Here is a 22,872-nt window from a genome sequence, read left to right as displayed (position 1 = left end):
TTTTCTCATTGGAGATTTGGGATTAAGCCCGTTGGAGATTAGGCCCGTTGAATGCTTTGTTCCGTTGAATGCGCTTGCGCAAGTTCTATGCTTTTTGTCACAATTATGTTTTAACATGAAACTGCTCGAAAAAATTTTTAAAGATTGGGCCTAAATGATTAATAATTAGGCACCTATTTTCTGTTTAATTGACATATTAAAATAATGAAAAGAGCTCCTTGTTGCGATCTATTTCATCTTATCTCATATACGTTTTTAGGTTATCTGAACTTTTAGCGAGTACCACGTCTATTGATTTCTTATGAGTATCGTGAAACTGGAAATGAGCATCATGCAATAATGCAACCCCACTTGAATGAAAGATTCAATAAACAGCATCCGCCTGATTATTTTACCCCATATCCATCTAATAATAAATTTGATTCTTAGATGAGAAAAAGTAAACACGACAACTTAGTAGTAAATGTTGCCAAATTTGCAAGAAAAACATTTAGGAAAAATTACAAATTCTTCTGTAAACTGAATCGAAACTCCATAATTTGATTTGTTACTCTGATTGTACATTATTGATTTTTACAGTACCATGTCTATTGTTGCTGCTGCTGTTAATCTGCTGTGAATTGTTGCTCACATAATTGAAAAAAGAACCACTCAAATGTCGAATATCAAGTAGCGGATGTCAAATGTCAACGATAAACATATTTTATAACTAAAAAATTGACTTTTATGATGACAACGATCTTTCATTTGGCTTGCTGTTGATTGGTGGTTGGCTTAAGCCACTTTAGGATTTGTCTACTGCCTTAAAGACTCATTGCTAACAATGGGCCTTTGCGAGCGTGGCGATGGTCTAAACAATGGCAGTAATTGATTTTAGACAGTCTGAAAATGCATTATGGGATGCTTACGTAGCGCAATGGCTCATTGTTAGCAGTGACTCTTTAAAGGTAATGTGTCCATATAAAAGGACTGCGTATACCCAACATGTCAAGTAACATCAAAATAACGGTTTGCGATTGGTCAGTATTCTTGCGATGCAAAACTGCTAACGTGAAAAGCTAACTCCGCAGCAGGGTAGATAAACAGAACGACTCTAATGGCTGGGACGATGACATGAAAAATCACATGTTTCTGAAAACGCCCGCAGAGTTGCTTGCTTTAGCTGGACACTGGGCAAAAAGTAGGCCATCTGTTTCACGTTTAATCTTGTCGACTTTCTCCAGGGCTATTTGGCACAGTATTGGTGAAGGAATGGTTGTGCTATTTTATCGAAATTGCACTTACTGGTAAAATGACAAAACAAGCATCAGACTATGATCAGACGAAGAGGCCTTGAACGAAAATTATCTTCCAAATTACTATAACTAATCCTGCAAATTATTAAAATCAAGTTGCTGCTTAACGTAACTTATCTTTATACATTGAATTTTATCATCAGCTTCAAAGTCAGTGAAATTTCGCAGTACAACACCGCATTCAGTTTCTTTCTTTGCCAGTGCTATATCTTGCTTCCCGTACTTCAAGGATACAAGAGGACCTAGAAATCAAGAACAATAGTGATAGTCTTAACAAAATATTCTTTAACAAAAGCAAAATCCCAAAAAGAATGGGACATAACAGACAAAAATGAAATCAATCCAAGAAAATGAAGATTTTGCTTCATTTGAGCTTGCGAAAAGTTTCGTTTGCTCGGGTGAGAAATAAATTTATCGGGAAATGCAAGGGCATTAGCGTAGTTAGAAAAACAGACAGACTCTCGTTCACCTTTGCAAAAATTGCTACATATAACTTCGCACCGTCCAGTTCTGATTTATTTTTGAAGTAAATCAGATGCTGATGCACTGCAGTTCTGATTCATTTACAAAACAAACGATGGGCCTAAACAAAAGTTCAAACCACCTTACTAGCTAATTACGGATATTCTGGCTATGAATGGAAATATCAACCTTGAAACAGTCCTTCATTTGTCTTTCTTCAAAAGGCTATTTATCTATATCTACTCCTCGTTTCGTCACTGTTTGGCAAACCGTGATAGTATATTTCTGTCATCGATGACCCAATTCTCTTTTTCAAATATAAATTGGGCTTTGCCACTATTCAAACACCTTTACCACGAATGCTCACCTCTTTGGGCCTAATTTCGAGTTGGCCATTAATATCACCAAGATAATTTTTATCTCGAAATCACGAAGTTGAACATTCCTTCATTAAAAAAGACAATTTACATTAAAAAAGAGAAAGTGGATGGAGAAGAACAAAAACGAAGTAATATTTCCTGATTTTATTTTACCTTCATGCAAGACCACTTCATCACGAATAACCCTCCATACGACATCTTTTTCCACAGTCAAACTTCCTTTTTTAACACGGCAACCTGCAACTGCAGCCTTCTTCTGGCCAGTCAAAACAAACACTTGCAATACGTTTGCCTCGCCTAATATGTGCTCTACCGTTTGTTCTGGAAGCTTCGAAGAAATTTCTTCCTAAAGAAAACATAACAGTACATATAATTCTTAACGAGAAACACTAAAACAAAAAGATTGTGACAAAGAAAAAAAAAGAATTAGGCTACTTGTTAAACAAATTTTTTTTTGAGAAAACGTATTATTGTTGATTACAAACAGTGCAAATTCGGTAAACGTGTTAAAACGTTGGTTAGATACGGCCATTTAAAGGTTTGAAGTTTGCCAATGGATAACTGCTATTTTGGTTTGGTTCGAAAAGTTTAAAGCAAAGACTAAATTACTGTAATGCCATTAGGAAATAGTCTGTACCCATTTGGCCGCATCTCAGCCAATTTGCATTAAATTCTACTGATTTTGCACATCTGAGAGATGTTTCATGATGCTCAGGTTCAAATTTGAAAATTCTAAAAAGTCATTTCTGTGACTTTATCCGAAGAGTAGAAAGTTTGGCAAGAAAGATATTCATGTTAAGCAAACCGAATGATTTCTACAACAAGGGGCCTAGATATAGCTTACCTTTATGTCGTCAACAAGCTTATAAATAACATTGTGCTTCTTGATAGGAATGCCAACTCGATTAGAAAGCTGCTCTACCTCTTTACTGGCAGTAACGTTGAATCCATAAACTATACCTAACAAAAAATACTTGATGAGCAATTGAACTTATGGTACAAACAAAAGAGGGGTATTTCTAGTTGCATATAGATTACAATCTTCAGTGGAAATGACACTCCATGAGAAGCAAGAAAGACCTCCTCAAAAGAGTTACAAAGCTAGCTGGTAACACAAGTATTAGAGAAATTTCTGGAGTTTTGAAAAACTTAAAGAGGAAAGGACCAAATAAAATAGAAAAACAAAGAGGGACAAAATTCCTTCCTCGTCCTTCCACTTTTTCTAGGGATAATAATTTCAAGATGGTGGGCATACTGTCGGAATAATCGGCAAACAGAATTATAGTTTATCTCTTTAAAAACAAGAATGGTCACGGGTTTCCTATGAACATCAAATTTTCATGCATCAAGAATAAACAGCAGGGAAAATCACAATTCTTCTTTGATTACACACTTTGATTACAATCCAGTTTCCTTTTAGCACAAAACCACGAAAAGAAGTAAAAATTCGCCGTTCGCGGCTTGGTCTAGCAGTAAACGATAGGTCTGTTGTTCGACTCTTTGCCTTAAAAACTGTTTAATTCGTAATGCTGATGGTTCAAAGATGAAGTTTTATCAATATTAACTAAAATACAAAATAAGGATAAACCCTGAACAATGTCAATTAAATTGCTTTAAATCGCTCAAATAACTGTTCCAGATGTTCTGTTGATTTTCATTTTCTACCTGCCATCTTGCAAGCAGGTAGACTAGCTCCCAGATCACGCGGTATGAAGAAGGCTAATGTCTCTCAGCGTTCAAATCTTTCCTTTGCTTTGTAAGCAAAGATTGTGATTAAACGTATTGTAACCTTACTCTTCATTACACGTCGACCCCTGCAATGTTGCCTAACTCCATCACAGTGAATGACACTTTCTTACCTTTGACAGCATCAGCTAGGTTTATGTCTCCTTCGGTAATCTGTCCAAAACCAGAACTCACGACTTCCAGATCAATCATTTCTGATTTGAATGCTTTCAATATATCCAAAATTGCCTCCAATGACCCTCCATAGTCAGCTAAAAAGACGTATGAGCATTAGTTGTATTACCTAAAAATTTATGAGCATCACAAAATATATAAACATAAAAAATTGAATAATACAACTGGCGATAGCGATTTGGTAAAACGTTTTATACTAGCCAGATGCCAAAATTTTATATCATTATCAGAATTAGGTTTGATACCTAGTCTGTTTTTATCTTCAAGAATAATGGCGCATAACAAAAATCATACGCGACTGAAACTGGAACGATGGACTATTTTCGCCTACAAGCCTTATTTATAAAAATAATAATAATGGAAACATTTCATTTTCAATTCAACTTAAGCTACAATTACAAATCACAAATCTCCTATTACCAGGTAATTTGCAACACTGCTACAGACATTGTCTATGTAATTAACTTGAGATAACAGAGTGGGACCTTTGTCAGCTTGTTGCTGACTGCTCCCTCCTATATTATCCGGACCAATTAACATCCAGGTGTCTGTGAATCACTTATTTAGCCATAATGATAATAATAATAATAACAATAATAATAATAATAATAATAATGTCCTGGGTATGACAAAAAACTACATCCGGTAGTGGAGTTTTGACGTGGGAGAATGAGGTTACCCTTTGCCACTACTACCTCCAGGTCACCCTTGAGCAAGGTATATTACCTGTTAGCTCTCCCCGAGGCCGTGAAATACCGGGTTGGCGTCCGGCGGGGGCTAGTCTGTCTCATGGGTAGGGGGGACTCTTCAGCCCTGGTCGGTGACCCCCCTAGTGATGGTGTCACGATAAAAATACTGCTTTGTTGGTGATGCAAAACCACAACCTCATCTTCAAAAGAAAATGATGATTAATTCTGAAAATAACATAGAGAACGACGTCAACGGGAGTGGATCCACAGGTGAAGCTGTCGCGTCCGGCAGGGGTGGTGGTGCTACGCAGGCCAGCCTCGGTCGATATCATGCTACTGCGGAATCAACTGTGAGGAGTAGAACTAGAAATCAGTGGACAAGAGAAGATAACAGAACAGTGATGGAGTGCTATGTCGCGAGCGAGCCAAATAAGAGGGGTTACCGGAAACGTATGGTAAACATCTGGAGAAGTAGAAATCTTGCTCAGGTATCAGAGCAAAGACTGCTAGACCAAGTTAGGCAAATAAGACTGAAGGGTTGGATAACAGAGTTAGAGATGGAGGAGATCAAGAGACAGAAAACAATTGAAGGCAACAGAGGTGACGATGAAAGCCAGGGTGAAAGTGTGGAAAGCGATGCTAACAACAGACGCGAAGAAATACAAATAGAATATGATGATAATGTACAGCAGAATAATGAGACAGGAGCAGCTGAAAATGATGCTAGAAATTTTGACGATGAGGAATTTTCAGACGAGGAATTTTCAGACGAGGAAGTAGCGATTGCTGAGAGGCTTTTTGAAGTGCTACACCAACCTGAAAGGACAAAGCTACCTGCTCTGAGAAGTCTAAATAAAAGTTCTGTCAAAATAGAAGTTGAAAAGATGAATAACTTGCTGGGTAAAATAAGAAGCGAAAATATCACTGCGACCAATGATTTGTTATATGCAGCATCAGTTGTTACAACTGAGAGATTAGGTGTAAAGATCACTAGAAAGAAGAGGCAAGGAGAACCTATGTAGAAAAGAAGGTTGCAGAAGCAAGTAAAATACTTGAGGAAAGATCTAAGCCGAGTTGAAGAGTTAAGAAAAGGGAAGACAATTAAGACAAGATTTCAAGAACAGCTACAGAGAAAGTATTGGTTAAAAGAAAAAGGTCTCATAACAGTAAGTGAAGAACTAAAACAAAGGATTACAGCTAAATCAGGAAAAATTACAAGATATCAAGCTAGAATAGATCAATTTAGACAGAATGGACTGTTTCGGGAAAACCAAAGTCGGTTCTATGATGAATTGAATGGCGGAGAGAGAAATGAAGTACGACCTGAAAAGGAAGAAACTATGGAATTTTGGAAGTATATATGGAGCAAACCAACACGGCACAATGAAAACGCAGAATGGCTGCAGGACTTGAAGGAGGAAATTAAATCATTGGTCGCAGTGAAATTTGAGCAACTACATCCCCGAACATCCCCATGACTCTGGGTCATTTATTTCTCTTGTCTGCCTGAAAAACTGTCCATGCAACGCCTTTTCTTCTAGCTCTGATCGCCTCTCTTCTCTACTTCGCTTCTTGAAATCTTTCTCTGACACTCTTTCTCCTGCCTCGCATCTCACTGATGACAATATCCTCTCTTTGCTATCCTGAACATAGTTTTCAAGCCCCAAAATTGCGAGCTGAACACAATCCTCAATTTCTACAAGTCCTCGTCCTCCTTCTTTACGGGGTAAGTAGAGTCTTGCTACACTATCTCTGGGATGCAGTGATCTGTACATATTCATCATTTTACGAGTATCCCGATCTATTTCTTTCAGCTCATCCTTTCTCCAGTCAACGAAAGGTGCCGTGTATCTCATCATTGAAACAGCTCAAGTCTTTATGGCAGTTATCATATTGCCTCTATTAAGCTTAGATTTCAGTATCTTTTTCACTCTTCTCTTATATTCTTTCTTTAGACTTTCTTTCATCTTTTCATCTAATACTTGATCAGCTTCCATAACTCCAAGGTATTTATAACCATTTTCCTCGTGTATAGACCTAATGGTTTCCTTATTTGGTAAGTCAATGCCATTAGACTCGACTACTTTCCCTCGCTTCATACCCAACACTCCACATTTTTCTACTCCAAATTCCATACCTATATCATTACTAACAACTCTGACAGACTGTATCAATGCATCTAGTCCACTTTCATTCTTCGCATAAAGTTTGATGTCATCCATGAACATTAAATGATTTATCTGCTCTCCATTTGAACTGAATTTATAGGACGTTTTCATTTTACGCAGTACTAACGTTAGTGGTATCATAGCAATCACAAACATTAATGGTGATAAACTGTCTCCTTGGAAAATTCCTCGGACCCAGTCATTGCGAACAAATGCAATTAAAGCAAACATCGATAAGACGCAGAGGGACTCGAAATGTAGAATGTGTAATCAGAAAGAGGAAACAGTAAGCCACATTGTCAGTGAATGCCCAAAACTGGCACACAGAGAGTATAAACGTAGACATGACTGTGTAGCGAAAGCCCTCCATTGGGATGTCTGTCGCCTGTATGACATAGATTGTGGAAATAAATGGTACGAACATCAACCAGATGGAGTGGTAGAAACAACAAATGTAAAGATTCTCTGGGATGTCAATATTCAAACAGACAATGTAATCCAGGCAAGGAGACCTGACATAGTGGTTGTCAATAAGAAAGAAAGGAAGTGTTACATCATTGATGTTGCAGTCCCGGGAGATGTGAGAATAGCTGAAAAAGAGATGGAGAAAATCGAAAAGTATGACGAATTAAAGAGAGATATAGAAAGATTATGGAAAGTGAAAGCAGAAGTTATTCCTATTGTCTTGGGAGCACTTGGAACAGTAACACGAAATTTGAGCAACTACATCAAGGAAATTGGAGTCAAGACGCAGATAAAACTAATGCAAAAATCTGTACTTTTAGGAACTGCAAGAGTGTTGAGAAAAGTTCTCGAGATCTAAGATCATGGGTATTGATCCGATTTCAAGAAACATCAAGAACAAGCCAGTTATAACATCAGAACTGTGTACATCAGCATAATAATAATAATAATAATAATAATAACAATAATGATTAAAATTTATAGCGAATACGTCGAATACGTAATACAAAGCGAATACATAAAAAGTCGAATACGTACTTAAGAAGAAATTTCATACATTGAAAAAGCAGGTATAAACAAGATGCTAATAGACATCTACAGAAGAACGGGCAAAACCAAAAAAAGTTCATCCAACTATAAATGAAGGTACATCCGATGATGAATTTTTTTAGCAGGATTGATATTTGTTTTCGTGAAAGGCATAAATTTTCCTCCTTCACCGTTCATGACGTAAGCGACATGGTCTCAAGGGCTCTTTTGCAAAGGCCATATACCACAAATGCTTTAATGCTTATTGTCCAGCGCCCTTTGCAAATAAGTTTAAAAAATTGCCTTTGTGGTGTATTGAATATGCCCACATCACTGGAATGCGCATAACCTCGCTCTAAATCAAGCAGAGTTCCGCATCAAAACAAGATGACTCACCCAATTCTAAACAAGCATTTCCCATTCACGAAATATAACAAACTTGCAAAGAAATCTGCAAACTCTGACTAACCCGAGTTGGAAAATGGAGGGAGGGAATTAAAGATTGCATCAAAACCTTTTTCGCTGTGCAAAAAGTTGGGGCACGCCCCCACCCACCCCAGTCCTGTACCGCTGGGAGCCCTTCCGAACACAAAACAATATTGCCAGGCTTTCACAAATAAACATATAACAATATTGCCAGGCATTTAGAAATAAACAAAAAATAATATTGTCGGACTTTTTCAATAAGTTCAACATCGTTAGCAGGAATGAAGACAACAAAAACCAGCAACGAAAAAATACCAGCAGTTTTAGACTGAAAACAAAGAAGTTCTTGGAAAACAAAATGATCCGAGTTCAAGACTCATTGCTAACAATGAGCCATACTCATAATGCATTTACGCAAGCATCCCATAATGCATTTTTAGCCAGTCTGAAAACAATTTTGGTTAATCCGTAGAAGTTTACTGCCATTGTTTGGATCGTCACCACGCTCGCAAAGGCTCATTGTTAGCAATAAGTCTTTAAAACCCAAAGTACATCATTCGTGACTGTTTTTTGGAAAAATTTCAACTTTTAAAAAACATATTGGCTGGAGCTGGACCAAAAGTGAAGGGGGCAGGTAGTAGAGTTCCCCCTTCAAGTAAGCTGGGTAATCTATTATGGCCCATTTACAATAAATTTCAAGACAAAACTAAAGAATGCCCACGAATAACATTTGGTTACATTAAGGCAGTTTTAAAAAATCACATCACGAAGAATACTTTGACATAATATTATCCTTGCTCAACTTTTTTCATCGGATTTAGATGAAATAGAAAATCGACCCTGCTGAGAACTGGGGGAGGGAACGTGACTGCAGACGTGGTTGCATTAGGTGGCTCTTAAAAGGCTCTTAAAATTGATATTCAGGCTAAATTTTAAATACGGTCGGGTCGACATCAACATGTTTCTTGTCAATGAAATGCATATATTGTCATCAAATTTATCAATATCGACGCTTTATAATAAAAATAAAATAATAATAATAATAATCAATTTATTTAAAGTTCGCGCTACATAGCTATTTACAGTGAAATGAACTAATCCAAGCCAACTGTTAAAACTACTACATCAAATAAATACATACGAGATTAAATACATAAAATTTATGTACATAATAATCCATTAAAAACAGAATTTAGAGGGTAGTACTATAAAAAGCCAAGCTATTTAAAATGAGAGAATTACAAAAAACCAAGCTGTGGCACAAACGTCCTACATATTTTGCATGTACAGTCGGTGCCATTCCAGCTTTTAATTTCCTTTTTAAACTCATTAATAGATTGAGCATTCCTTATGTGCTGAGGTAAAGAGAGCCAAAGGCGCTGCCCTCTATATTTGATAGTTTCGGTTCCATAAATGGTTGTTCTTACCCTTGGTACCATAAATTCATAATTATTTCTCAAATTATAAACAGCATGACGCTCGCAGATGCTTAGGTTACATATTATTTCCGTCATGTAAGTTTACCACACAACTTTTATGTTTTCACTTGCTGTCTGTTCATAGCTTTATAAACCAAATTACAATGACAGTTAATTGTTAGCAGACTTAAATTATTCATTGAATTTATTTCATCCAATGTTGAACGTACGTAAACGGCTTTATATAATTAGATAAATTTCAAGGTTTTCTTACAGTCTATGTTTTTTAATAACGTCCCAATTAAAAAATTGAATCAATTTTCAATCACTTGAATGTTTCTAAAAGACCCGTTGTTCCTTTAAGATTTCGTCATTTTATCTGATTATGAATTGCTCACACGATCAAAAAGCACTCGCTATGATTTTTCGCGCCAGTAAATAGCATGGATGATTGTGAGTAAAGACGAGGGGCATTTCACTCCGAGAAAATCTCGTATGCCTTTGGCAAAAATCCTTTTTTGGAGAAAATCAGCCTAAAATCCCTAAAAATCCTATCGTTTAAAAAATCTTGTACGCTGTTTGAGAAGAGTGATACACCCCTCGAGGCAAAAGAGAGGAGGAAAGACTGCAAATCCTTTTGTCATTTACTGTATTTAAAAACAAAATACATGTAGAAAATGATTATGTTCGGTAAAAGCTTGGCTACAAAAAAGCGATAAAAGTGACTTGGGTATATGACACAAATCTTTGGAAATTCTCATTTTCGAGCTGACGTCATCAATTTCCATCTCGCTAACTACAGACATTTGTCAAAATTGTACCTGAGACTTCTTCATATTAAAAGTAGCTTGCACTGAATAATTCATGTCTTTGGATAGCTCGGTCTCCAGTTACTACGATATGAATATTTAGATACTTCTAAAGAGTTGACTGGACTTTGCAACTCCAATTCTATGATCCATTTTTGGCAAATACAAAGATAAAGAAAAAACGCCTTCTTTGATTAGAGATTTGTGAAAATCTTTTGATCAGCGATCGGCAATGGATCTTACTTCTAAACTGGATAACTCTATGAAAAATGAATGAAAAATCAACCAACCTTTAATTACCAAGCTCAGGATAGGCTTATCATTTTCAGAGTTTGAATAGCTTTGAGATGCAGCCTCGCGTCTTAGCTTTACTCTCATTGGTATCTTCCGACTCCCAGATTCCACCTTCGCCTTGATTTTTCCCAGAGTATGCAAATTTTCATCTTGCAACCGAAATTCATCTTCCTTTTGCCGTCTTTCCTTAATTTCATTAAGCTTGATAATCTTTTTTGCAATATCCTGAAACATGATTGGCGTCAAGTTTGAAAGTTACAAATTATTTACAAGGTACCAACTTTCAAGGAAGTCGGCATTGACAGAGACCCTACCAAGATAAATATCATGCTTTATTCATCTTATTTTGTCTTGATCCAATCTACTATCGCTTTATCAATGGACTGTTAAGAGTTATAGACTGTTAATCGTTATAGACTGATAAGAGGAAAGTGTAGCTACTTAAAAGTAATCTTGGCGATTGAATATAGTTTCAGATCGTCTACAAAACAGTTGCTAATGATTACATCCATCCTGAAATTCGAAGTCTTATCTCAGAATGGCCCTTTTCTACACTCCAAAATGTGTATTGGTCTGCATATCGAGCACTATTAGGACCGAGCACTAAAAAGTGATGTTAATTAGATTTGCTACGGTAATAAGTTTCAAGTCTACAAATTATTATCAACGCCTGACGCTGCACCACTTCGTAACAACTATTTTGAAAAGAGAGTTCATGTTTTTTTATAACAGGGCCTCCCTGGGCCTCTCGATTACGATTTCGCCTGAACCTGGTGTCTATGCCCAAGGCATATCACCTTGTTACACAGCTATGGCCATTTGTTGATCCACTAAATTGCCTATATGGATCTCGAGCGATTGGCATCATAAAGAAAGGGGTAAAATTAAAAAATGCACAACTGATCGCACAAGTTTAGAAACCAACCTCAGATTCGACTGCCTTGAACTGATCACCTAGCGTAGGTAGCTTTCTCCATCCTAATATTTGCACAGGAGTGGAAGGAGTTGCTTCAGTTAGAGGCTTTCCGTTGTCACTAAGCAATTGACGTACCTCGGAGAATCAAACAATGAAACATAAGTTTGCAAGACTACATATTTCAACCGAAATATATTTCGGAGACCAAGGAGTTGTTAAAAAAAATAGAAGATATTAATGGGTTTCGTAATGGGTTTCGTCATAGAATTAATTGTAATGGGTTTCTTCAATGATGGGGTTCGTTTGGAGCTCCCTGTGTTTGTAGATCTGGTCTGCGATTATATAGGCAGGGTAATTGTAGAATTCCTAGAAGCCTTAAACCCCTTAGCAGTTTCGACAGGTAATTTCTAGGGATTTTAATATCCTTAGAAAGAAAAAGTCTTTTCGATAACATCTCTTCTGTGTAAGTTCCTTTGACTACACGATTCTAACAGATCGTATCAGACTAGAAATTTTGGTAAGCCCAACTGGGCAAGACAATAATTCATAGTGACTGAACCCTAATCACCTGATTGGTAATCAAGCCTTTGTGTTTCTTAACAAGACAACCAATCAAATTACCGGGAGATAGCAGCATCAACAGAATTTTTGAGGATTTGTGTCCTTTTTATTCGATCTTCTATTCAAACCACGTATTCATGTACCTATTTCGCAATATGTCAATCATGCAAACAGCAATTTGTTGATAATTAGTACATATACAAAATCCTTTACAATTGTGAGTTTTGGAGATGTGCTTTGCATTCACATTTTTGCAAGTGGAAAGCACAGAATAAGACCTTGATATAAGACGCCTGTTTGAATCAAAAATTTGAATGCAATAAAGGTGCATTTGAAACTCATCCTGATCACCACAAGTTGCAAGGTGGTGGATTATGTCTAAGAAAGAATATGACGCTGATTCCAATTGCTAAATCAGGAGGCTGCATGGTCAGCTATAATCATTGTGAAAATAATTTCGAACACCCAGCAATATGCGTTGAAGGGGGGGGGGGTATCATTTTATATTTTTCAATTCTTTTCCCGGATACTCCTACTTCCCTACCCCCTTCCCCCAAAGCAATGTTGATAATTTAGAAAAATATCATAAAAATCGCAGGAACAAACGTACTACCTAATTCCCTACGTCGTTTTGTAGTAAACTAACATTGTTGAAAGAGGGGAGAGGGATGGCTGAATTTATCCTTGAAAACTGACGTTAGTGTACCAAGACTTTTGGCAGGCACTGGAGTTGCGTGGTTAGCTGTCTCTCTGGGCAACCACAACAACACCGAAATCGTCGCCTTTGACAACCAGACGTAACCAAGACAGTAGCCAATCAGACAATACTCCACAAAGGAGACTTCCCTTGAAGAAATTTTAACACATCAGCTAGACGCATATTGTCCGGCACAATGCTAGTAGGAATATCATGCGTATGCAACATGCCTCGGCCATGACAAATGGCTCTGATGACTCACTGACCTCTAGGTAGCAATATTTTGCGCGAGAACAGGGGAAAGATCACTAAAAAATAAGATCATAATACAGTGTATGCAAAAATGAATTTCTTAAACTTCCTACCTTCGTATATAGTTTACTGGATAGTCATAAACATGAAGTAAAACCATTAACTCTTCTCATACCTTTGCAAACGCATTTCCAGCAACAATACTGTCCCCACGAAGGAGCTTTCCGTTCTGCACCAAAACTGATGCTATCATTCTGAGAAAAAACAGCAGATAGGCTTAGGAAAGTCAGTAAACGATTCAGTTTTTCTAGCCTATAGGCATAGATGCTATATCTTCCCACATATGTAATGGTATTTGTATTTTTGGTTTTCCGCAGATACAAAGATAAAAATCTTGAAGTTGGCTGTCCACATAAAGGACGAGGTATGTCAATCCTACGCCAAAAATTTAGATAAGATACAAATACAATGTCAATCCATTGTATTTGTATTTCATCTAAATAATTAGAAAATACAAAAATATAGTTAAAAATAAATGTTAAGATCTTTAAATGCGGCATTGATAGTTGTGTCCCTGGCGAAAAAAATCGCAACATTCCGCTGTGAGAAAACGCAGCCCTTATTGTCTCATAAAGTCACAATAATCGTATAAATAGTTTTGCGCTCTGACGCTTGCTATATTGGTTCTAAAGACGATCTCACTTCTCGGCAAGTACTATCGCTTCTCTTCAGACAACTGGAATATACGCTATTTAGAAAAGGTTTCTAATTGTCAGGAAGAGATTGTTATAGTCTCATTCAAAGAAAATGTGTAGAAAGCATTTTTAGCATAACAAAACAATTAAAGTTAACGGGATATATCTGAATAAAATATGCCTTACATCAGCTGCGAGGCATGTTGTCAATTTTTTGAAATCTGATTGGTCGGTGAGGAGAAAATGCTGGCCTAAGTCACTCTGACTCGCCAATTATTAAGTTCAAGATGTTCGTGCAATTAAACGGATTGAAAGGCTACAATCTCAAACATAATCTGGGTAATCTGCCTATGTTGCAGATCCCGTTTCCAAACTATAACGATTTTAAACGATGGCTGAAGCTTAACTAGAATTTTTCCTCCTCAAACGCCTATAACTCTCAAAACCCTTCTTCCCTAGCTAACTAATCACGTGATCTTACGTTACCGGTAACAAAACAAAACGCTATTTTCTACAGTCGGTGCGGTATGGAGAATTTAAATCTTTCAGCCTATCGAAGATGAAACCCGAAACCTATACTTTATATATGCATTTCTTTCTTTTTTTCAAAAATTGCCTATAAACCTTCGTAGAAAACTGCTCCTACAACCATCGCACGTATTGAGACAATAACTTCTTTAAATCCGGACTTTACCAAGGCTATTTTTCCTATAATTCATTGGGGGCTTCGACAGAATTCTTGTCTTTACCAAGGCTAATTTTACTTTCATTCACTGGGGGTTTTAAGAAAATTATTGTCTTTTCCGAGGCTAATCTATGTACCCTACCGTAGGGCCACTGGCAAGGCTACAATTGCAAGTGCCCTTTGTATGCTTCGGAGAGAAGTAGCACGAAGAAAACGATTCAATGTATAAGAAGCTTGGTCTAAACTAGTCGAGTCACAGAAAAGCTGAATTCATATCTGTAACATAAATATATATGCATGCTGTCCATCACGTACGAAATGCGAGATGGAAACGAATTGAGGTCCTTACCCTTTCTGTCGATGGGTTTGTGCTTCGAGAACAACACCTTGCGCAAATCCTGAACTTTTAGCTCTCAATTCAGATACTTCCGCTTGAGCTATGATCATCTCTTCTAATAAATCGAGATTCACATCCTGCAAGAAAATATTTTACGAAATAAGAAAAAGCTATTTCTGTCGATTTTAAAAGGTTTTTTAAACAAGTATACACATTTCTGTAAGAAACCATACCATTATGTTGCACAATTATGTATTTAGATACTAAAACAAATAAGTTCAGTTCGTTTTATGAGAACGCCTGTTTATTTCGTGGATATATATCTTGCTATTCTGAGAAGTTTGTCGTTCTTTCCTTTTGATTCTGGGAATGAGTCCTTAGACCGCTGAACTTATTACATTTGCAACGAGGGATGGACGAGCGAAGCGTTCCGAAACCAAAAACGAAGCGCAAAGCTTTCGATGAATTTGGGAAATTTGTTCCTTGCTTAATAGAGGATCACTATGAAAAGTGATCTGCAAAAAGTGGTACCCCCTATACATAAATGCTAGTAACTATACATAATTGCATAAATTGCAAAATATTCTTTTTTGGTAACGAGAAATATAGATGGGTAGCTGGAATGTAGTTAAGAATCCTCACTTCCAACTATACCAGCAAAGATTACTAGTTCTATGATACATAGCGACCCAAATATGATACAAACCCAAAGTGTTTATAATCAGAGCCACCGAGGGCCACATCGGGCCCAGCGGCAGGCCCAGTCCTAAGACCCATTTCAACCAAAGCAGTAAATTTAAACTGCATTTAATAAGGATTTATATACCTATAATTTTCTCTATTTGCTTGCTACTGATGTTCATAAAGTATTGTTAAACCTTCCCAGTACAGACAAGATTTGGCTAGAGGCAATTTAATTACAAGTGGATCCCTCTATGCTTACGGGCCAGGGTCAATTGCCTCTCTTCCCCACTCTCGTTGGGCCTATCTATAGTAAAAGGAGTATCTAGACTTTAAAAGCAGAAAAGCACCAGGGCCCTCTAAGATAACTAAAGTACTGGACTCGGAAAGGACAGTAAAGGAGGCGTTTGAACTTTTACCTAATCCATTAAAACATTCTTGGAGATAGGGGTCTTCCAAAAAATTTAACAACCACAAGTCAATATCTTCAATTTCGATGCCTAAATGAATGCTGTAAAAAGACACAAGGACTTCCTTATGTGAAAAGAAGGCAAGTAGCTTTTTGCAAATTGCATTCAACCGTAAAAAGCTTAAAACTTAAATCTGTCTTTCAGAGACATTTCAGTTTTAAGGTAATGATAGAAAAATAGAACATATCAAACAATTTTTTTGAATCACGGCTGAAGTATAGAAAAAATTCTTTGCTCGTCCAGCCTCCAAGATTATTGTGAAAATAAAAGTTTTACATGGTTTCCTATAACCAAAATGTTTTCATAAAATGTGAACTAAAGTGTCTAATTACCTATCGAGTCAAACAGGAACATGGTTCAGTTATTTCAAAATAAGAATTTTTTATAATCATTTGACTCCTGGTATCAAGACGGGAAGTGGACGTTGATAAGGTTCTAGAGCTTTACCTTTTAAGTATTTTGACATGAAAATTGAGCCTCTGTGCCCCTTCAATGTTGTCTCTACCTAAGCATCTTTGAAATTTGAAAGTAACGATGAATAATAAAAAGTTCTGATTTTTCTTTTCTAACACTGCGAGTGGGATATTCCGGATTCCGTATTCCTGATTCCGTATTCCGGATTCCGTGTTTATTTTATCCTTGAAATGCCTCTTCAAATTGCCGCTAATAATTTTAAGGTTAGAACACAACAAACAAATTTGAAAAGAAAATAACCCTGTTGCTACGTTCATTGTTTTTGCTTGCAATCGGGCGCCTCTAAATAAAGGCTGAAATTACTTTTCTTACTAGAGAAGAATCCCTTTTGATTAGCCATGAATTGGATACGAGGATTCGTTGTGAATGTATTAAAAAACGGAAATTCTTCGAATAAGTTAAAGTGAACATCCCATTACCAATAAAGAGATAGCAGGACTGATTGTTCTGAGATCAGTGTTTTCTATAATAAAAATCAACGAAATTGTTCTATGTAGCACAGAATGCTCATCTAATGACGATGAATAGGTAACTAGCATTCATTCTGAATGTATTCAAAAGCTGAAATTCTTGAACTTGCAATGAACATCAAATTAGCAATTTAAAAAAGTGTGAAACAATACATTCAGTGGATTAATCCAATGGTCTTTTTATCTATGTACAGAAGACAATGTACAATTATCAGTCTTTGTTTGTCTCTCTACTCGGTGCACCCAACCCTTTGCACCGAACTCCAAAGAGACAAGAGAACTGATAGAAAGCCTCGCAGTGTGAAAAAGCATTCAACTTTGCTTCAACGGGAAACTGAGAAAAACACATCTATTCATCTCTTCAGTTGCCAAAATCCAGTTTCCTGACGATCTTTTCAACTTTTATCTATAGGTAGTAGACAATTAAAGCTAGAACCGCGCAGAATTTAGCTCTGCAATTTCCGCGAAAAAAGATGACGCATTCTGATTAATATGAAATAAAATTCAGACATGGGCAGATTCTGCGTAGCTCGGTTTAGCGGGGGGCCTGGGCAGATTCTGCGTAGCTCGGGCCGATTCTAACTGGCGCAGAGTATTTCGTTTGGGGGCCTGAAGGTGACTCTGGCTAGCTCTGGTCCTTGATTTCTGTTGGTTGCATAAAGCTTACGAAGGAAGGTGATAAAAAATTCAAATAGGCATGACATCTCTATCAATTTCTGGCCATAAAAATGGAGAAGATCTGGGAGCTTAATTTCACCTTAAAAACTCTATTTTTCCAACATATCGGGTAGGCGATAGCCCGCTTGTAGATTTCACAAATTAAGAAAATTGTAAATCTAGGTGGGCGACAGTTTGTCATAAACTTCATGACAACAGTTGAGTGTTTGTTTGTTTGTTTACCTCTCTAATTTAGAGTCAGTAGAAGTTGCTAAAGCCATGGCATAATGTTGCCATGAGACGATGTAAAGCCTTTACAATGATCGCCCATGACTGGAATGATAAGATTAAATACACAAAAGAAATATTCAAAAAACAAGACCACTAGCATGGTATTTCACTAATCAATACAAAACGAATATTATTGACTCATACTGCTTTCCTTTTTGGCAATTTGGTCTGTTACTCCAAAAACAACTCATCTTTTATCTCTCTTTGATGCATACAGAGATGGTGAAAGCATTTAAAAATGCAGGGACACAAATTGGAGTTAGATGACAACACCGCTTTCCATCTTTTTACCACATAATCAGTAAGATGGCCCAACAAGTTGGGAGGGTGCATGGGAGGGTGGCAGTGTTGGTTTAAACAAAATTAAATTCGTAGGTGACGCTCATTTTACTTTAAGAAAACTGATATCAGGCTTCCATCGTCTGTTGACTTTTAAGAAAAACATTTCATTAATGACTCCTCTTCCTCAATGATTAATAGTATGTCTTTACAACTTTAAGTTAAGAAAGAAGAAAAGAAAACTGATAAATGTTCTACTGTGTGAATGAAGAAAAGGCCACTGTAGCAGGCTGCTCGACGGACTCCAAGGAGTTCGCCGAGAATAAATAACAATGAAAACACGTAAATCAGTAAAGGCTACTACTTCCAGTTCTTTATTTCCATTCTTAATGGAAAAAAAACATGACAAAAGATGGAGATGAAGAGTGACAAAACTCGTTAAAGCAGAAAAGAAAACCTTCCCTCTCGTACATTCAACGAGAAAGCAAAAAAATTTAAGGTTTCTTGTCCAAGTCTCCGCTTCACTAAATTGTTTGTCATCTAATGTTCAGGAAGATGGAGAGTAAAAAACGTCAGTAGAGCAGCAAGTAAAAGAGATTGGAGTTTAATGTACGATAACTCCAGTTTTCCATTCTAAATACAATAAATATAATCAAAACATATAAAATAAATTGTCAAGAGTTCCTCCAAGTATCAACTACAGTAAATTGTTATATAACCGATGTCTAGGAAGATGGAGAGAGTGGCAAGAGTCGTTAAAGCAGCGAGGAAAATCTTCCTTCTCTTACATTCAACGAGAAAGCAAAATAATTAAGAGTTTAATGTTCGATAGCTCAAGTTTTCTATTCTAAATACAATAAATATCATCAAAAGATATAAGGTTAATTGTCAAAAGTTCCTCCAAGTATCAACTACAGTAAATTGTCTTGTAATCGATGTCTAGGAAGTTGGAGAGAGTGGCAAAAGTCGTTAAAGCAGAAAGGAAAGTCTTCCTTCTTTTACATTCAACGAGAAAGCGAAAGAAATCGGAGTTTAATGTTTGATAACTCCAGTTTTCTATTCTAAATAACGTCAAAAGATATAACGTTAATTGTCTAAAATTCCTCCAAGTATCAACTACAGTAAATTGTCTTGTAATCGATGTCTAGGAAGTTGGAGAGAGTGGCAAAAGTCGTTAAAGCAGCAAGGAAAATCTTCCTTCTTTTACATTCAACGAGAAAGCAAAATAATTAGGAGTTTAATGTTCGATAACTCCAGTTTTCCATTCTAAATACAATAAATATAATCAAAAGAAATAAGGTTAATTGTCAAAAGTTCCTCCAAGTATCAACTACAGAAAATGGACTTGTAACCGATTTCTAGGAAGATGGAGAGAGTGGCAAAAGTCGTTAAAGCAGCAAGGAAAAACTTCCTTCTCTTACATTCAACGACAAAGCAAAAGAAATTAGAATTCAATGTTCGATAACTCCAGTTTTCCATTCTAAATACAATAAATATCATCAAAAGATATAAGGTTAATTGTCAAAAGTTCCTCCAAGTATCAACTACAGTAAATTGTCTTGTGATCGATGTCTAGGAAGTTGGAGAGAGTGGCAAAAGTCGTTAAAGCAGCAAGGAAAAACTTCCTTCTCTTACATTCAACGAGAAAGCAAAAGAAATTAGAATTCAATGTTCGATAACTCCAGTTTTCCATTCTAAATACAATAAATATCATCAAAAGATATAAGGTTAATTGTCAAAAGTTCCTCCAAGTATCAACTACAGTAAATTGTCTTGTAATCGATGTCTAGGAAGATGGAGAGAGTGGAAAAAGTCGTCAAAGCAGCAAGGAGAAGCTTCCTTCTATTACATTCAACGAGAAAGCGAAAGAAATCGGAGTTTAATGTTTGATAACTCCAGTTTTTTATTCTAAATACAAAAAATATCATCAAAAGATATAACGTTAATTGTCTAAAATTCCTCCAAGTATCAACTACAGTAAATTGTCTTGTAATCGATGTCTAGGAAGTTGGAGAGAGTGGCAAAAGTCGTTAAAGCAGCAAGGAAAATCTTCCTTCTATTACATTCAACGAGAAAGCGAAAGAAATTAGAGTTCAATGTTCGATAACTCCAGTTTTCTATTCTAAATACAATAAATATCATCAAAAGATATAAGGTTAATTGTCTAAAATTCCTCCAAGTATCAACTACAGTAAATTGTCTTGTAATCGATGTCTAGGAAGTTGGAGAGAGTGGCAAAAGTCGTTAAAGCAGCAAGGAAAATCTTCCTTTTTTACATTCAACGAGAAAGCAAAATAATTAGGAGTTTAATGTTCGATAGCTCCAGTTTTCTATTCTAAATATCGTCAAAAGATATAAGGTTAAGTGTCTAAAATTCCTCCAAGTATCAACTACAGTAAATTGTCTTGTAATCGATGTCTAGGAAGTTAGAGAGAGTGGCAAAAGTCGTTGAAGCAGCAAGGAAAATCTTTTGTATCTTACATTCAACGAAAAAGCAAAATAATTAGGAGTTTAATGTTCGATAACTCCCGTTTTCCATTCTAAATACAATAAATATCATCAAAAGATATAAGGTTAATTGTCAAAAGTTCCTCCAAGTATCAACTACAGTAAATTGTCTTGTAATCGATGTCTAGGAAGTTGGAGAGAGTGGCAAAAGTCGTTAAAGCAGCAAGGAAAATCTTCTGTCTTTTACATTCAACGAGAAAGCAAAATAATTAGGAGTTTAATGTTCGATAACTCCAGTTTTCCATTCTAAATACAATAAATATCATCAAAAGATATAAGGTTAATTGTCTAAAATTCCTCCAAGTATCAACTACAGTAAATTGTCTTGTAATCGATGTCTAGGAAGTTGGAGAGAGTGGCAAAAGTCGTTAAAGCAGCAAGGAAAATCTTCCTTTTTTACATTCAACGAGAAAGCAAAATAATTAGGAGTTTAATGTTCGATAGCTCCAGTTTTCTATTCTAAATATCGTCAAAAGATATAAGGTTAATTGTCTAAAATTCCTCCAAGTATCAACTACAGTAAATTGTCTTGTAATCGATGTCTAGGAAGTTAGAGAGAGTGGCAAAAGTCGTTGAAGCAGCAAGGAAAATCTTTTGTATCTTACATTCAACGAAAAAGCAAAATAATTAGGAGTTTAATGTTCGATAACTCCCGTTTTCCATTCTAAATACAATAAATATCATCAAAAGATATAAGGTTAATTGTCAAAAGTTCCTCCAAGTATCAACTACAGTAAATTGTCTTGTAATCGATGTCTATGAAGATGGAGAGAGTGGCAAAAGTCGATAAAGCAGCAAGGAGAAGCTTCCTTCTATTACATTCAACGAGAAAGCGAAAGAAATCGGAGTTTAATGTTTGATAACTCCAGTTTTCTATTCTAAATACAATAAATATCATCAAAAGATATAAGGTTAATTGTCTAAAATTCCTCCAAGTATCAACTACAGTAAATTGTCTTGTAATCGATGTCTAGGAAGTTGGAGAGAGTGGCAAAAGTCGTTAAAGCAGCAAGGAAAAACTTCCTTCTCTTACATTCAAAGAGAAAGCAAAAGAAATTAGAATTCAATGTTCGATAACTCCAGTTTTCCATTCTAAATACAATAAATATCATCAAAAGATATAAGGTTAATTGTCAAAAGTTCCTCCAAGTATCAACTACAGTAAATTGTCTTGTAATCGATGTCTAGGAAGTTGGAGAGAGTGGCAAAAGTCGTTAAAGCAGCAAGGAAAATCTTCTGTCTTTTACATTCAACGAGAAAGCAAAATAATTAGGAGTTTAATGTTCGATAGCTCCAGTTTTCTATTCTAAATACAATAAATATCATCAAAAGATATAAGGTTAATTGTCAAAAGTTCCTCCAAGTATCAACTACAGTAAATTGTCTTGTAATCGATGTCTAGGAAGTTGGAGAGAGTGGCAAAAGTCGTTAAAGCAGCAAGGAAAATCTTCTGTCTTTTACATTCAACGAGAAAGCAAAATAATTAGGAGTTTAATGTTCGATAGCTCCAGTTTTCTATTCTAAATACAATAAATATCATCAAAAGATATAAGGTTAATTGTCAAAAGTTCCTCCAAGTATCAACTACAGTAAATTCTCTTGTAACCGATGTCTAGGAAGATGGAGAGAGTGGCAAAAGTCGATAAAACAGCAAGGAGAAGCTTCCTTCTATTACATTCAACGAGAAAGCGAAAGAAATCGGAGTTTAATGTTTGATAACTCCAGTTTTCTATTCTAAATACAAAAAATATCATCAAAAGATATAACGTTAATTGTCTAAAATTCCTCCAAGTATCAACTATAGTAAATTGTCTTGTAATCGATGTCTAGGAAGTTGGAGAGAGTGGCAAAAGTCGTTGAAGCAGCAAGGAAAATCTTCTGTCTTTTACATTCAACGAGAAAGCAAAATAATTAGGAGTTTAATGTTCGATAGCTCCAGTTTTCTATTCTAAATACAATAAATATCATCAAAAGATATAACGTTAATTGTCAAAAGTTCCTCCAAGTATCAACTACAGTAAATTGTCTTGTAATCGATGTCTATG

The 22,872-nt window shown here is 36.1% G+C and overlaps 2 protein-coding genes across 3 annotated transcripts in view; one reads left to right on the top strand and one right to left on the bottom strand.

Annotated features, from left to right (window-relative positions):
* Window positions 1-1,223: 1,223 nt before the first annotated feature.
* The window catches only part of LOC135687035 (translation initiation factor IF-2, mitochondrial), a 45,055-nt gene continuing 23,406 nt past the window's right edge, over window positions 1,224-22,872 (bottom strand). For both annotated transcript variants that reach the window (XM_089110653.1, XM_065203473.2), the window contains 8 exons: window positions 15,010-15,134; window positions 13,456-13,534; window positions 11,780-11,905; window positions 10,851-11,079; window positions 3,997-4,134; window positions 2,982-3,097; window positions 2,291-2,483; window positions 1,224-1,537 (listed from right to left, as the gene is read on the bottom strand). In XM_089110653.1, the coding sequence (XP_088966779.1) occupies window positions 1,365-1,537; window positions 2,291-2,483; window positions 2,982-3,097; window positions 3,997-4,134; window positions 10,851-11,079; window positions 11,780-11,905; window positions 13,456-13,534; window positions 15,010-15,134 (1,179 nt within the window). In that variant the 3' untranslated portion in view covers window positions 1,224-1,364. The remainder of the gene's footprint in view (window positions 1,538-2,290; window positions 2,484-2,981; window positions 3,098-3,996; window positions 4,135-10,850; window positions 11,080-11,779; window positions 11,906-13,455; window positions 13,535-15,009; window positions 15,135-22,872) is intronic.
* Window positions 7,170-10,811, top strand: LOC148959231 (uncharacterized). Its single transcript, XM_089110657.1, has one exon. The coding sequence runs from the start codon at window positions 7,177-7,179 to the stop codon at window positions 7,735-7,737; it is 561 nt and encodes a 186-aa protein (XP_088966783.1). The 5' UTR covers window positions 7,170-7,176; the 3' UTR covers window positions 7,738-10,811.

The sequence above is a fragment of the Rhopilema esculentum genome, chromosome 10 (genome assembly GCF_057945365.1).
Source record: "Rhopilema esculentum isolate cy_ngs chromosome 10, ASM5794536v1, whole genome shotgun sequence".
Taxonomy (NCBI): domain Eukaryota; kingdom Metazoa; phylum Cnidaria; class Scyphozoa; order Rhizostomeae; family Rhizostomatidae; genus Rhopilema; species Rhopilema esculentum.
The sequence above is the reverse complement of the archived record's forward strand: the minus strand, read 5'-3'. Positions and strand labels throughout refer to the sequence as shown.